Source organism: Psilocybe cubensis, chromosome 4 (assembly GCF_017499595.1).
Source record: "Psilocybe cubensis strain MGC-MH-2018 chromosome 4, whole genome shotgun sequence".
Taxonomy (NCBI): Eukaryota; Fungi; Basidiomycota; class Agaricomycetes; order Agaricales; family Agrocybaceae; genus Psilocybe; species Psilocybe cubensis.
In genome coordinates, this window is record NC_063002.1 from 196,634 (window position 1) to 212,451 (window position 15,818).

Genomic DNA, 15,818 nt, shown 5'->3' on the forward strand with positions numbered 1-15,818 from the left:
GTACATTCGTTTGTCACAGAATGAGTTGAAATCGAACTTAATATGTTCCAAGTCTATACAATTGAGAACATACATGAGAGAAGTAAGTGATGATGAAGCGACATTTTCAAGAAGATTGGAAGAAACGTATGGTACACTATAATATAATGCAGGGTATGTACAAGGGAATGCAAAAGGGATGATGTAGATTAAAATCCGATATATCTAGTAGTAGAAAATAGTGCACGAGATGGGTGATATTTAACATGGTGAGATAGGATAGAAGTAGGACAAGCAAGAACAGGAACAGACAGCAAACGATAGCACTAGTTGAGTCGATAACACAGTATAGGCCGGGGTGTAGGCTGAACATTAAAACCAAAAAAGGGATGACCGAGATAAGAAAAAAAAGAAGAATTCGTGTAATACGCAAGGGCACATCTGTGTTCAAAGATCAATGTTTCGATGTTCATCGATCATCGACCAGCCTCCCAAGCATCATCACGTGGAGAATGGGCGTCTAACGTATTCCCATCTGGATCCACCTCCCCCCGTCTCAAAGCATCCTCGTCACTGGATCTTTGCAGCTGTCTAGTTTGAGAACGTGCCACAGGATTGCTAGTGCGAGCAACAACAGCAGGACTGGGTCTCGTCAGCCCATAGTAAACATCAAGATCCAGGCATTCTGCATCAGGGTCGTCGTTAGCGTTTCCGTGGTCGTGCATAGGGCGTATCGCATCGGGATTGCGGTTCAGAACAGGATTGGGACGGGTGTTTTGAGCAGTTGGATTAGGGCTACCTAGCAAACTTGCTTGGATAGTGCTTTGAAGCCGAAGCCGCCGTCGCGCATTAGCAGCTACCCGTGCCTCCCGGCCAGCCACAGCTGTACGCAGTTCACCCGCAACTCCACCCGGCGTCGAACGCAACAACGTGTTGCCAGCATTCCCAGCCACACCCGCGCTAGTCGTATCATCCGCCTCCTGTACCCCACCAAGATACCGTTGTTCAAAAATGTTCAACTCGCGCTCCAAATCCGACGCCTGGCGCATCATCTCCGCCACCTCAATCGCCCAAAACTCCGATTGGCGAACAGCAATCCCTCTGAGGTGCTCGATGGACCTTTGCAGCGACGCAATAAGGGCGCGCACCATGACCATCTGCGGTCCTGCAGGCCCCTCTCCATTCCAGCGAATGTTCTCAGTAAGGCCGTTCAACAAGGTAAACATTTCGCGTTGCAATCTGTCTTGCTCCGCTTCCAACATCTGTATTCGGGGTTGATGTTGGGGTAATGTTCTAATAGAGCCTCGGAGGGATGTTGTAATCTCACGAAGGGAGGTTTGGAGCATACGAACATTCCACCTTGGATCATCGGCCATGGAGACAATATCTCGAGTATCAGATTCAGGCAAGTTAAAGTGCCCCGCAACCATCGCTGAATCCAGATCTGCCACAACTCGCGTGAGCAAGCGCCGTAGCTCTGTACCAGGCGCAATAAAAGAGTCAAAAGACTGCCTCGTCAGCCCCGCCAGCTGCACGCTCTGTATGCGCAGTTCACGTTGGCGTTGTAGGTGTCCAACGAATTGGCGGAGGGAGTCTCGCAGCGCTCCGTCAAGGTGGCGGTCCTGAGATAGCGATGTTAACATCGCATTCAAGTCGGCGTACTGTTCGGGGTTTTCGACTGTCTGCTGATTTGTTGGTGTTGTGTTGGATTCGGGCGGAAGAAGCGTCGGAGGCTCTGGTCCGGAGGAAGCTACAATGTTCTGGATTAAAAAACTCAAACGCGTAAAGTATAGCAGTAACCACTCTCACCTGGAGTACGTTCGCCTACATCACCTACAGTTAACCCAGATTCAGAATAGACCCGCATTTGGCGCCGTGGAACAGGCCTGTTACCAGTGTCAACATTTGTCCTTGTTGGTGTACCACCATCTCCGGCGTTCGCATTAGCATTAGAAGGCGTCAGCACCACATCCGCCATCGGAAGTGGAATCTGTTCTGGTGATGCAACAACTGCGCTACCTCCTAAAACAGTAGGTACCACAGTGGGGCGGTGTTCAGAACCAACAGGGCGGCCATGGGCCAACTCCAACTCCCGCTGTGCACGCTCACGCTCCTCCCTCAAGAATCGCAATTCACGGAGGGCTTCGTCGACATTGATAGGCATCACTTCTTGATCCACACCATGTACACTTTCCTCGTCATCACTGTCCTCGATGCTACCCTCACCCTCATCCTCTCCAACACCCACACCCACACCCACACCTCTACCCCCACCCGTTTGTACACTCGCATTCACATTCACACCCGAATTTACTCTCGCTCCATCACGCATATCCACACCCCTAACCACAGTATTCGAATTCGAATTCGATACAGCATCAGCAGCATCATCAGCAGCAGCAGCCCGCCCCAGTCCAATAGCCGACGACCGCCCAACAGCGCTCACATTCTCCGCAAAGAACGTATAAACCACACGCGCATTATACCGCGGCGCACCCGTATGCGCATCATACGTCGTCGTCGTCGAAGGGTTCGGAAGCCAATATGCCGCGCCTTCAGGTGCGCGTATCCTGTTCCTGTTCCTGTTCCTGTTCCTGTTCCTGTTCCGTCCCAGGTCAACTGCTGTGGCGACTGTCTGGCGGTGTCTTTGTACAGGTCTGACACTGACATTGGGCTGGTTTAATTGTCGTCGGGCAGGGGCAGGAGCCTGAGGTCTGTTGGGCCTGTATGTACGGAACGGATGCACGTGCGCGTGCGCGTGGGGGGGATGCTGCCGCGGCGCGGTCAGCAACGGAATGCGCAACTGTGCTGCTGATCCCAAATGATTCTGGTGTGCGGGTGCCATACCCTCATTGACGGCCGTCCGAGTCGATGTAGAATTCGGCCCCGGCTCTGCATCCCCAGCAGCACTACTCGCGGAATCAACGGCGGCGGCGGCGGCAGCGGCCTCCCGCGCCCTCTGCTCGATCCGCTGCCTAACCATCCGCCCTCTCCGCGTCTCACTCTCATCTTCCCCATCCCTTCCTGTCATCGACCCTCGCCCTCCTCCCCCACCACTCATGCCCCAGCCCATATTCACCGGAGGATGATGCGGAGGAAACGGTATACTCAAACTCAAACTCAACCCTGGGGCAGGGGGTGCATGCCTCGTTAGCTGTGGCGGAGTGGGAGGGGGAAGCGTCGTAAGATCAATATCGATGATAACGTCGGGATAAAAAGGGCGGTGGCCGGGCGATGGAGTTGTGGGGTGCGCATGCGCATGCGCATGTGTATGCGCATGCGCATGCGCATGTGTATGCGCATGTGGATGTGCGTGTGTATGTGCGTGTGTATGTGCGTGTGCGTGTGCGTGTGCATGTATGGGAGCAGGGGCAGGAATAGGAATACCATGGTACCCCAAAACGGGCGGGTGGACGTGCAGGGGCGCGAGTCCAGGCGCGTTATTAGGTAAATCGAGGTGTTCAGTTCGCGGTGGTACTGGTGTATGACTCGGAACACTCCTTGTCGCTATCATGCGTGGTGTGTGTTCACGCTCAGCATTACCTCCCACACCCACTGAACGTGAACCTCCACCTCCAGAGGAACCCGCACCTACAGAAAGGAAAAAAAAAAAGAAACTATATCAATACCAACATCAGACCTGATCGCATCCGGACCCAAAAATACAAATAGACCGAGAGTAAAAGTGAAAGCGAAAGAGAAAAAAACAAAAAAAATCAACACACTTTCATCGCCTCGTGCCGAGCCCACAGACATCGCAGCACTCGTATTAATAGCCGGCGGTACACTCCTACGCCGAGGAACAGGCTCCAACCTCCCTTGCGCATTATACCCAAAGTCAAACGGCAGCGTTGGCGGGCTCACAGGCTCGCCAGGAGCCGACATACCCATACCCAGACCGGGAGGATCCTGCGGTACAGGTATCCAAGCGCCATTATAGTACATAAGAACAGGCCAAGGCCATGCTCCGCTCCAACCTACCGATCCAGCTCCAGCTCCAGCACCAGCACCAGCCTGCATCGGACCCAACTCATGCTCAGGCTCCGGCTCATGCGCATGCTCCGGCCCAGGTCCACTCCTCATCAGCTCCCCCATCACCCAATCCACCTCCACAGGACCCACATCCCGATCCCACATCCCCAAATCACCCACAACCCCTCTCACAATCCGCTCCGCCAGCTCACGGGGCAGCGCATGGAGATCCATCGTTATTCCCGGGTGCAGCTGCTCTACCCGCTCGCGGATGATCGTTATCTCTTCAACTGTGAGGCGGTTCGCTGGCGGTGGTGGTGGTGGTGGTATATGCGGCGACACAGGGGGCGGGGATGGGGCGGGTTGCCTTGCTGTTTCCGTCGGTGTTCCCATTTGTCCAGCTGCAGTTGCAGTTGCAGCGGCACCACCACCACGAGTCATCCGCTCAAGCAGACTCTGCACCATTACCCCCCCAGAAGCAACCCTCTCAGCACCAAGCACCTCTCTCAACAGCGCCTCCGCCTCCTCTTGGGACAACGCCGCGCCGCCGCGCACCTCACGCACCTCACGCAAACGGGTCATGACGCGGGCCAGCTCTACCGGCGTTACCCGTCCCAACCCCGACCCCGTCGTGCGCGCATCTGACGCACCAAGCTGCTGCTGCTGTGGCGGCAGCAGGGGTGGTGGTGCTGGTGCTGGTGCTGGTAGTGACGGTGGCAAAGGCAGAGGAGGCCGCGGCAGGGTAGGTCCACCATCAGGAAAATACGCCCCGCTCTCCCAAGTCCACCCAGGATAATACCCCCCAAAATCCCGAATCATCAATTGCCTCCTCGCCGCCTCGACATGCGGCCCACCGGTCAGCGCCACGTCCCGCCCCAGCACGTCCTCTATCACGCGCTGTGCCTGCGCGGCTGTTAGCCCGAGGTACATGGGGTCACGTCCTGGGTAGAGCGCCATTGCGCGCTGTATGAATTGTCCGATTGGGGCTTGTTCTTGTGCTTGTTGGGGGCTTGGCTGTTGCTGCTGTTGCTGCTGCTGCTGTTGTTGTTGTTGTTGTTGCTGTTGCTGCAACTGCTGCTGCTGCTGCAAGTGCTGCAAATGCTCCCACATCTGCTGACGTCGCCGCAGCAGCTCCTGCCGATCCGTTGGAAAGCTGATTCGGGTGCTCAGATTTGGATTCGGATTCTGGGTAACCACGTTACCCGTGGTGGTGGTGGTGGTGGTGGTGGTGGTGGTGGTGGTGGTGGTGGTGGTGTTGTTTGAGTTGTTTGAGTTGTTGGCACGAGAGTGGACCGGAAATCGTGGTACAGACTCCCGAATAGCAGCGTAGAAATTCTTACAATAAAAAACATTCGACGCGCGCGCATCCGCACATGGCGTATACCGCATACCAAGGGTATTGCCACTATAATCAAAACACAGAGTACATTGCATTGTCATGAGAAGATGTATTGAACAGAGAACAAAAGACGGAAGAAAGGAGTTGTGGACTCACCATACAGCACACCCGACACATTCTCTTATACATCCACATACAGCTCTTATAGCCCTCCGTGCCGCTGCTCGATGTTCGCGGGTATAAGCTGGCTGATGCATATCGCGCTGCTGGTGCGTCTGCGAGGATCGAGATGAAGACGGGTCGGCCACAGGAGCGGGGCGAGAGGAAGACGCCGCCGCCGCCGAAGACGACGATGATGATGAAGACACATCTTCCAGGAAATACGACGCATCCATGGGGACAACGACACCTTCTGCCGGACCATCTGCAATATACGCGTACGTCGCGTCGTTTCCATCTCCTAGCGCATCCCTAACCCTGTCCCCAATCCCAATCCCACTACCGCTTGCATTTCCACTCGTGCTACTATCGACATCCACGCCCACATTCCTGCCTGGACCGACACCAACACCGACACCGACACCGACACCCGTACCAACACCACTATCAACCCGCACCCCAAGTACACGCTGCTCTATACCCGCACGCGAAGGCCTAATAACCCCTCCAAACCCAAACGCGTGCCTTGCGCGGGGTACACCACGAACATGGATAAACGCACCACAACCTGTACTTTTTTCTTCTTCTTCCTCTTCTTCCTCTTCGGTTTCTGTACCTTCATCTTTCGCCTTGCCTTTCCCTTTCCCTTTACCATCATGTTTTTCAGTTCCATTTCCCCGACTATCCGTTTTGGAAGTTTTGGAAGAAGAAGAGGAAGAGGGGATCGGCGCACCGCACACGAGGATGTACCCATCTTCCTCTTCTTCTTCCTCCTCCTCCTCCTCTCCCTCTTCCTCCCGCACCTCCTCTCCAACATCCCGTTGCACACCCATCCCCATCCCCACCATCCCACCCACAGCCCCCTCCCCGCGTCTTACCCTATTCGACATCACACCCACCGCATCCCACATCCTCAAACTTTCCATCGCACCTCGCGGAACGGGTAGCGCGCGAACGCCCTGGTTCGGGGCTGGTATCGCGCTTGGGCCGGGATGAGCATGAGCATGAGCATGAGCAGCTGGAGGTGGTCCCGACAGGGCTGCTGTCGTCGTAGTTGAAGTTGAGGTTGGTAGTGGTGCTATAGCCGTTGTCGTTGTTGGTACCGTTGCTGTTGCTGTTGCAGCATCAGCTGCCAACGCCGACGCCGACGCGATCTCCCTATCCACATCCGCAATAAAGCTCCCAGTCGAACTGGAACTCGTACTCGCGCCACTAACAATCGCGCGCACATCCATTCCAACCGTCCTCTCTGCGTCCAATTCATGTTCCAGCTGTACCTCACCCTCACTCTCACCTTCGTCACCATCGCCCTCGCCCTCATCATCCGCCTCACTATTCCTCCACTCATCCAACTCTACAAGCAGACGCCCAGCAGCCTGCGCAACGCGCCTATCATCCCTAGAAAGCAACGCACCATCACCATCCCCCTCCCCCTCCTCCCCCGCATCTCCAGACTCTTCGTCCACTTGCTCTCTTCCCACAAACCCATCACGCGCACTCAAATCATCCCTCGATCTCGACCTCGACCTCGACATCGACATCGACATAGACCTCCCCAAAGCCCCCGGTATAAAAATCAGACTACCAGTACGCCTCCGCCCACGTCCTCCGCGCGATCTCAACCGTCTGATCGGCGCATTCTCCGCCGTATACCGCAAATGCGCTATAACATCCGACAAGGCGCTCTGCATCTCCTCATCATCCCCGTCTCCGTCTCCGCCCTCGCCCTCGCCCTCGCCCTCACCCGCACCCTCTCCACCTCCACCTCCGCCTCGAACTTCCACATATCCATTTTCACGCACAACAAAATCAATATCAATCTCACTATCCCCATCCCCATCCCCATCCCCATCCCCATTAAAGGGGTCCAAAAGAGGCGGCTGCAACTCATCCAAATCAGCCGAGGGATTGGTGACGGCTGTACCTTCCGTGCTGCTAGGGTCGAGGTCGGTGCCAGAGGGCCAAGGCAGAGGATGCGGATGCGGTGACGGCATCGGCACCATCTCAGAGACAAATCCAATCGAACGATAAAATTCCGGCGACACCGACAACGTCGCTGACATCAGCGCCGCCGCTGCTGCTCCTCCTCCTGCTGCTGCTGCTGATGATGATGATGATGCTGGGTCCGGCGACGACGATGGCAACATCGACGGCGGCGGCGGTGATGATGGTAATCCACGCCCATCCCCCGGATCGAGATGCCCATCGTCCGCCCACGCCCACGCATCGTACTCATACTCCGCCTCGTAATCCGGGTCGAATTCTCCTGTATACGCATCCTCTCCGCGCGCCCACGCCTCCTCCTGTCCCGCTCCCCGTCCCTGTCCGTGTCCATGTCCATGTCCCGGTCCAGCACCAGCATCCCACCCCAAGCTCACACTCACATCATCCAACCGCGGATGCCCCATAATCCCCGCATTCATCAATATCTCCATCTCCATCTGAGTGTGAGCCGTAAATGGCCCGTCCACCATGTCCTGCTCATCTCCATGTACATGCTCATGCGGGCCCACGCGCACAGCGCCGCGTCGGCGCAGACGGGACGCCTCGCCTGTCCGCACGAGGTCGGAGAGCACGATCGTGTCGTCTGCGTCTGTTACTGTTACTGCCATTGCGACTGGGAGTGGTGGGGGCGGGGGTTGTGGTGTGATAGCTGGAGGTGGTGGGGGTGGGGGTGGGGGTGGCAGAGGGATAGTTCCTGTGGTTGAATTTGTCGTATTCGTTAAAGAGTTAGCTGTGGATGACGCGTTTGTCGTAGTCGTAGAAGTAGTAGAAGTATGCGGGATGACGGGTGAACTTGATGACAGTGTCGATATCGATGGTGGTAATAACGAAGCAGACACAGCAGGAGATCCATAACGATGCGACGAAACACCTCCACCCGCCCGTGCCTCGCCATCCAGCCACTCGCGCGGCCCACCCACCCCTCCTCGCGACTCAAACAACCGCGGTGCGCGATCCTGGTCCCGGTCCCGCCCCTCCGACGCGCTGGACGACGTCGATGAGCCCGAGAGCGACATCTCCATCTCCACAGAGGAGACATATGAAAGTGCAGACTCCGTCGAGGACGAGGACGTGGACGTAGATGTGGACGACAACGAGAGAGACCTCGTGCGCGTCGTGTGCGGTCCCGTCGGGGTGGTGCTTCTGTTCGGCTCCTGTGCCTGCTGTCCGACGTGTTGTTGGTCTTGCTCGTGTCCCTGTCCTCGTTCGTCAGCGCGTCCCTGTACTTGCGCTTGTGCTTGTTCTTGGGTTAATGGGGTGCGGTCAATTTCAATTTCAGTGTCAGGTGAAAGCGGAGGGTCGAGTGATGTCGATGCTGTCGATGTGGCTGATTCTGCTGTCGATGCCGACGTCGATGTTGAAAGCGACGGTAGTGGAAACACCATCGCTCATCTGTGCGTGTCCTCTTGCGTCCTCTTGCGTTGCGTAGCTGATTCCAATAGAAACGTGTACAAGTGTAACGTGTAAAGCGTGTAAGACGTCCGGTTTATACTCCCAGTGATACACTAAGCGCCGAAAAGAAAAAAAAGAAAAAACGACCTGCTCGCGAATCGAACCATTACATCTCGTCGCGCATACATGCCCCAGCACAGAGCACAACATAGCATACGCACCTATTTTCCCACACCAGTCCTCCTCCAGCACCCAAAATCACGTCCAAGAATGTCAAGTTAACAGCGCTGTGTCGCGCGACGACGACGACGGCGGGAAGCGAAAAAGTGGGTGGGTTGGGGTGGTGAAAGGGATTTTGCATCCGCTTGGCATGAGGTTGCCCCATGGCACGTGTGATTACATAATAGATACTAAGATAGACACTGAAGACAGGCGGAGTGTAAATGTGCGGCGTGTGCCGGACAACTTTAAGTTTAGTTGTTATCGCTGCGCTGATCATCTGGGGATGATAGCTGCGGAGTCAAGACTTTACTCGTTGGGCCTGAGAAGGTGAGATTGCATGTACGAGATTGTAAGTAAAAGCATGTTGAACATGACTAGTTGGCTGGTGAAAATATGTAAGGTTGTGAGCCACCGCAAACTCGCTGGAGAAGAGGATCTCGCATAAAGTATTTCTGATACACCTAAATTTGAATCAGCCGTCTCACAAAATCTGAGAGACTTCACCACCTACGTGTCTATCTATGCATGCCAATCACATTTTTTCGTTCAATACTTGCATGGACTGGCCGGTTCAAGAAAGTTCCTACTATGGCCATTGAAGACAAATAAGCGAACCAATGGACCATGTAGGCTTGCTTTGGATTCCAGATGCCCCAAAAGGAAAAAAAAAAAATTGAAAGAAAAAATTGGCCGCTGCATTGTTAGAATCCGTCCCCATGGCCCATCTCCACTTTTCCTTACATTTAGCTTATCAGGCCACCCACTTGAGCCACACCACTCAAAGCGCAGATGTGCCATCCAACCCCCCTCAAATCCATATAAATAGCCACCAAAACCACCTCGCACACTCATCAACCCAATTCCACATCGCACCACAACACAACCCAACCCAACACAACACAACCGCCTCTTAAATGGAGATTAATCTCCCCTACCAACCTCTCCACCAGCAGCAGAAGCAGCAGCAGCAGTACCCATCAAACACACACATCCCCAATCTTTCCAGAAGGTTTACACTCACCCCATCACCATGTCATAGGGTCCCAATCACCCAACCCTCTCCGCTCTTTCATTCTCAATCACCCGCCCGCCTCGGCCAGTGGAAGTACAACCTACCCACCACTTATAAACGCCTCCCACACGGCTGGATTTACAAGACAGAGTGGGCTGGAACGCTGGAATTGGCGTATGCAGTACTCTGAGAGATCTAAGCGGTGAACTAGGGCGTCTTTCCAGAAGGTTTATGGTGTCTTTCCAGAAGGTTTATGGCGTCTTTCCAGCAGGTTTATGGCGTCTTTCCAGCAGGTTTACACAATCTTTCCAGAAGGTTTACCGCCTCTTTCCAGAAGGTTTAGACCATCTTTCAAGAAAGTTCACCCAAAAACATGGACAAGGACAACACACCTACAAATTCCCAGCAGACACGATTGCCTGGGATGGCATTGATGTCGAGGATATCATAACACTTCAAGTTCATGGGGTTTATAATATCTAGTACAGAATCTTTCCAGAGGTGTATTGATATTTTGATATTTTAATTCACATGTACAATCAAATCTAATTCAGTTATTTATACTTACATCTCTGTGTGATAATTTTAAGAGCTGTTACAACTAGCAAAAGAATATTTACACTGGGAGGTCATTAATGTTGAAGATGTCATACTATTTCAGCAGAGTTGGAGGTGATTGTCTTTCCAGTAGGTTTACATCTACTATAATTCACATGTATACCCCATCTAACTCAGATATTCCAAGGTCTCTCAGTAACTGGCTCTATGCCATAATTTAAAATACTCAACCATACTATATAACTGCGCAAAGCTCATAACAAAAAACTCATGATATCTCAAAGATTTGCTTTTTATTGCTTATTACTATCATGCGCTATCTTTACATTTTTTCTCCAGCCGCACATCATCTGGAGTGCATTAGTAGTTTAAGGCCGAGAACCAATGCTATTTGATGACCCAAAATTGAATGTACCCCCATTTCCAAAATTGAACCCTCTAGTTCCACTGTTGTAAGAACCCGCGCTGAACGCCCCATTGAAAGCGGATCCTCCGTTATTTCCAAAATTGGATGCACCGTTGCCAAAAGCGGATCCAGCGTTGCCAGCATTAAATCCACCATTGCTGTTACCAGAGTAAGTAATACCCTGTGGAAGCGCTGTTGTCTGCTGCACGAGCATAATTGTGATTGCCATCATGACTGGCGAAATTAGTGACACAGTGGACTTCATTGTTTTTGGACTATTTGATAAGAGGGATGTGTCAATTAAAAACTGTTCTCCAATGATTACTCTGAAATAGAAATACATACGGCACTCAATATATCTGAAGAGCGTTAGGTGAGTGAATGTGCCAACATATAATGTTTGGCTTACCAGAACTCTCAGTGGGTAGAAACCTGGTGTAGACGAATTTATACAATGTTCATTATATAGCGAAAATGGAACGGCCCAGAGCCTTATTTGAAAGATGTTAAAGCTTACATCAAGTGTTTCTTTGTGGAGATTCCGTTCCTGTTTGGGGAATTGGACATTTAGTCCGTACTATTTCTTCACTAAGGGATTTGCAAAGACGAAGTCACTGTGACAATGACATGGCGGATACCACTGGCCCTGGCCTGAAGAAGTGCCGTAGGCTGTAGCTCGCTTTTCCTGGGTCTAAAACACCCGTAACAGCCTACATCATTAGCGACTAGTTAAAGCATACAAACCTTATAGGTAATAGACCCTAGAATGTTCCTCCCCTTGTTTGATTATGGAAGGACGCTTTAAATAACTCGTCTCTTAGTGTTGCCTATGAAATATCTCAAAGATTGGCTTCGAAGACTGTCTACCCAAATTTTAGCTGAAGGAATTGCAACCGCTGGCGCTGATGAGTTAATGGTTCACAAACTACGGCGACATTCATAATGTTGGTCAGCGTACTACGTTACCTAGTCCTCTCAGATTGTCTACAATAATCTAGATTCCATTGCTGAGATAGACTACCTCAGTACTTCCTGAATCTCATATATATTAGCAGACGTCAATATTAAACACAATACAACGTCTTAAAATCTGGAACTATTTGGGAACTTTTGGAAGTCCATTAACTTGTAGTATTGATGGTTACGATAGGACCACTTATCAGCTTATAGCAATAATGTTGATAGATCGAGGTGACTTCGACATCAGACTCCATCTCAGTCATTGAGTTATTATACGACTAGTTTAACATTTGGATGGTTGCTCTTATCGGACCCAGAGGCAGAGGAAGAGTCAGAATCAGCATGCCAGTGCTTACTTTTGCTTACATACTAGTTCCCTTGATAACGTAAGCATTATCAAGCGGAACTTGAACAACCTCGGCTGATTCCGGACAACTTGGGCAGATATGTACAAGTTCAAATCAAACAGTCTGAGATATTTTGAAACGATGGATTTTATATTGCTATATCATTCATATGCACTGTTTTAATATCCAGACGCGCATCATCTGTATGGAATCTCAAAATCAAGGACGAGATCCAATGTTGTTTCCCGATCCGAAAGTGAATGAACCCCCACTCCCGAAATTGAAGCCGCCAGACCCACTGTTGGAGGTTCCGGCGTTAAATCCCCCGTTAAAGGCTGATCCACCGTTGTTACCAAAGTTTGAAGCGCCGCCTCCAAAGGTGGATCCAGCGTTACCGGCATTAAATCCACCGTTGTTGCTGCCAGAGTAGGTGATACCCTGGGGAAGTGCAGTCGTCTGCTGCACGAGCAGGATCAAGATCCCCATCGTGACCGACGAAATCAGCGACGCAGTGGACTTCATTGTGTACGGGATATCTTTGGTGCTATATGTCGATGCGACTTCGTCAGTCAGAATGGACATGGCATATAAATGTGTGGAAAAGGGCATACATACGTATGGCGATAGGCTAGTGTATATCCGAAATTCTTTGGTAAATATGTGCGACTCTTGTAAGATGTATCTTACCTGACTTCTCAATAGGTAGAGTTCTGGGGTAGATAAATTCATACTATGTCCATTATATAGGGAAAATTGAGCAATGTGAAGTATTGTTAGAAAATGAAGCTTCCTTCAGGAGACTAATCACAGAGAGATTAAATGTCATATAAATTGATCTCTTCTCCAGACTTCCAATTTCGGAGTCTTTAGTTTGATTTCGTAGTCTCAAATTATGACTGGATTGGCAGGGCGTGTCACTTTGAGAATGACATGAAGTTCGACATGGGTCCAGACTACTCGAGCTTGATTTGCCTATGGAACGCTAAGGACAGTGCTAATGCATGCAAAGTCAACGGATCAAGAGTTAGACACCCTTTCCATGAACACACCAAGGATTCTCAACATCTTTCTTGATAATCGCGTTTCCTAATCTGCTTAAGAGAGTCCCGACGTGCAACATTCAAGGAAGGGAGTCGAGACCAGGTCACCAAACAGGCTAACCTCATTCATTTTATTGTGAAATTCCATAATTGGACCTCAATTGAGCCTGGAGTTTAGTATTACTTCGATTCAACAGGTGGAAGATTCGATTGCGGTAAGTTTCTATCTGAATTTTACCAAGTCCGACGTGACAAAGTCAAAGCGGCAAAGGCATTCATGTTGATAATATCATAATTTATAACACTGCATGACGATTAAAGTACAGAATCTTGCCAGAAGGCGTAATATACATGTTCAATCAAATCTAATCAAATTACATATACTTACATAGGACCCTGGAAGCTCCCCTAGAGGCCTGTCTGGCCCAAAAGGAAACAAAAATTGAATGAAAATCAGTGGCCACTGCCTTCTTAGAATCCATCCCCATGGCCCATCTCCATTCTGCTTTACATTTAGCTTGAAAGGCCACCCATTTAAGCCACACCACTCAAACCGCAAAGGTGCCATCCAGCCCACCTCAAATCTATACAAATACCCACCTTACCCACCTCCCATACTCATCAATCCCACATCGCACCCAACACAACACAACACAACACAACACAACCACATCGCAAATGGAGATCAATCTCATCAACCAACCTCACAAGCAGAAGCAGAACCAGCAGCAGCAGCAGCAGCAGCAATACCCATCAAACACACACATCCCCAATCTTTACAGAAGGTTTACACTCACTCCATCACCATGTCATAGAGTCCCCATCACACAACCCTCTCCGCCCATTTATTCTCAATCACACGCCCGCCTCCAGTCGAAGAACAATATACCCATCACTTATAAACGCCTCCCACACCGCTGGATGTACAAGACAGAGTGATCTGGAATGCTGGCATTGACGAGCGTGGTGCTCTGAGAGGTTTAAACGGGGAAGAAGGGTGTCTTTCCAGAAGGTTTATGGTGTCTTTCCAGCAGGTTTATAGAATCTTTCCAGATGGTTTACACCATCTTTTCAGAAGGTTTACCGCCTCTTTCCAGAAGGTTTAGACCATCTTTCCAGAAAGCTTATCCCGAAAACATGGACAAGGACAACACACCTACAAATTTCCAGCAGACAAGATTGCCTGGGATGGCATTGATGTCGAGGATATCATAACACTTCAAGTTCATGGGGATTATATTATCTAGTACAGAATCTTTCCAGAAGGTTTATTGATATTTTGATATTTTAATACTACACATGTACAATCAAATCTAATTCAGTTATTTATACTTATATTTCTGTGTGATAATGTTCAAGCATTGAGTTGTGGAATTGGAAATGATGGCTCTTGTGAAACAAACCAACATATCTGTGGATAATAATCCATCACATATTATTATAGTTGTTCAAAACTCAAGACAAGCATCCTGTGCTATTTCCACGATAGATTTTTCATTTTTATTTTTCATTTATATGCGCTGTTTCCAAATTATTCTGCAGCCGCGCATCATCTGGAGTCTATTGGCAAATCAGGGATGATTGCCAAAACTGTTTCCTGATCCAAGACGAAATGAACCCGCATTTCCGACTGTCAAGCCTGCATTCCCACTTTTGTTGCTGCCATAGGATCCAATGCTATATGATCCTCCTCCATTGAAGTTTGATCCCCCTGCTCCCCCATTGCTATTAAAGCTGGACCCACCATTGAAGTTTGATCCCCCTGCTCCCCCATTGCTATTAAAGCTGGTCCCACCGTTGCTGCTTCCAGAGTACGTGATACCTTGAGGGAGCGCATACGCTTTCTGCACAAATAGCGCAGAAATCACTATCATGACCGACGAAGTGAATGATGTAGTGAACTTCATTGTGTGTAGTCTCGCTGGTGCAGAAAACTGGATAAAGTAATCAATCAGCATGGCTGTGGTATACAGTCTGAGCAGGTAAATGTATACGTACAGGCAATGTGCTGTAAAGCGATAAACCAATGTATATCTGAAACTCCACATTGAGCAATGACCTCATTCTGTATAATTAAATATACCTGATTTTTGGGAGATAGAAGTCTGAAGTACATCGACTCACACTCTCACCTTTATATAAGAACTCGGAAACACTTACTGAAGAGACGCATTGTCTCGAAGCTTAGCTACAACTCGATTAGAAGCCATATCAAATGCTCCCTTCTCCAGGCTTAGATCTCTGATTTAAGGTTTGGCTTGAATTCCATGTCTACTACAAGACCTCAAAACTAACGGAAATTATGTCTGTATGAAAATAGTGTGACATGGAACATAGACTTAGTCTGTAAGAGTTTAGTAAGAATCTAAGAATTCTCGGTCAAGACTCAACACAGAAACAAATTGAATTTTCTCACATTCAACACCGT

General features: G+C 50.3%; 3 protein-coding genes across 3 annotated transcripts; all 3 read right to left on the reverse strand.

The window, feature by feature from the left end:
* Positions 1 to 455: 455 nt before the first annotated feature.
* On the reverse strand, positions 456 to 5,385 carry JR316_0004181 (uncharacterized protein; the record flags this gene model as incomplete). The annotated part of the gene is made up of 3 exons (XM_047889950.1): positions 456 to 1,729; positions 1,789 to 3,570; positions 3,705 to 5,385. The coding sequence occupies 3 exons, from the start codon at positions 5,383 to 5,385 to the stop codon at positions 456 to 458; spliced, it is 4,737 nt and encodes a 1,578-aa protein (XP_047749711.1).
* Positions 5,386 to 5,442: 57 nt separating this feature from the next.
* On the reverse strand, positions 5,443 to 8,061 carry JR316_0004182 (uncharacterized protein; the record flags this gene model as incomplete). Its single annotated transcript, XM_047889951.1, has 1 exon — positions 5,443 to 8,061. One exon carries the CDS (start codon positions 8,059 to 8,061, stop codon positions 5,443 to 5,445), a length of 2,619 nt encoding a protein of 872 aa, XP_047749712.1.
* Positions 8,062 to 12,569: 4,508 nt separating this feature from the next.
* JR316_0004183 (uncharacterized protein) lies at positions 12,570 to 12,932 on the reverse strand (the record flags this gene model as incomplete). Its single annotated transcript, XM_047889952.1, has 1 exon — positions 12,570 to 12,932. One exon carries the CDS (start codon positions 12,930 to 12,932, stop codon positions 12,570 to 12,572), a length of 363 nt encoding a protein of 120 aa, XP_047749713.1.
* Between the last annotated feature and the right edge of the window lie 2,886 nt (positions 12,933 to 15,818).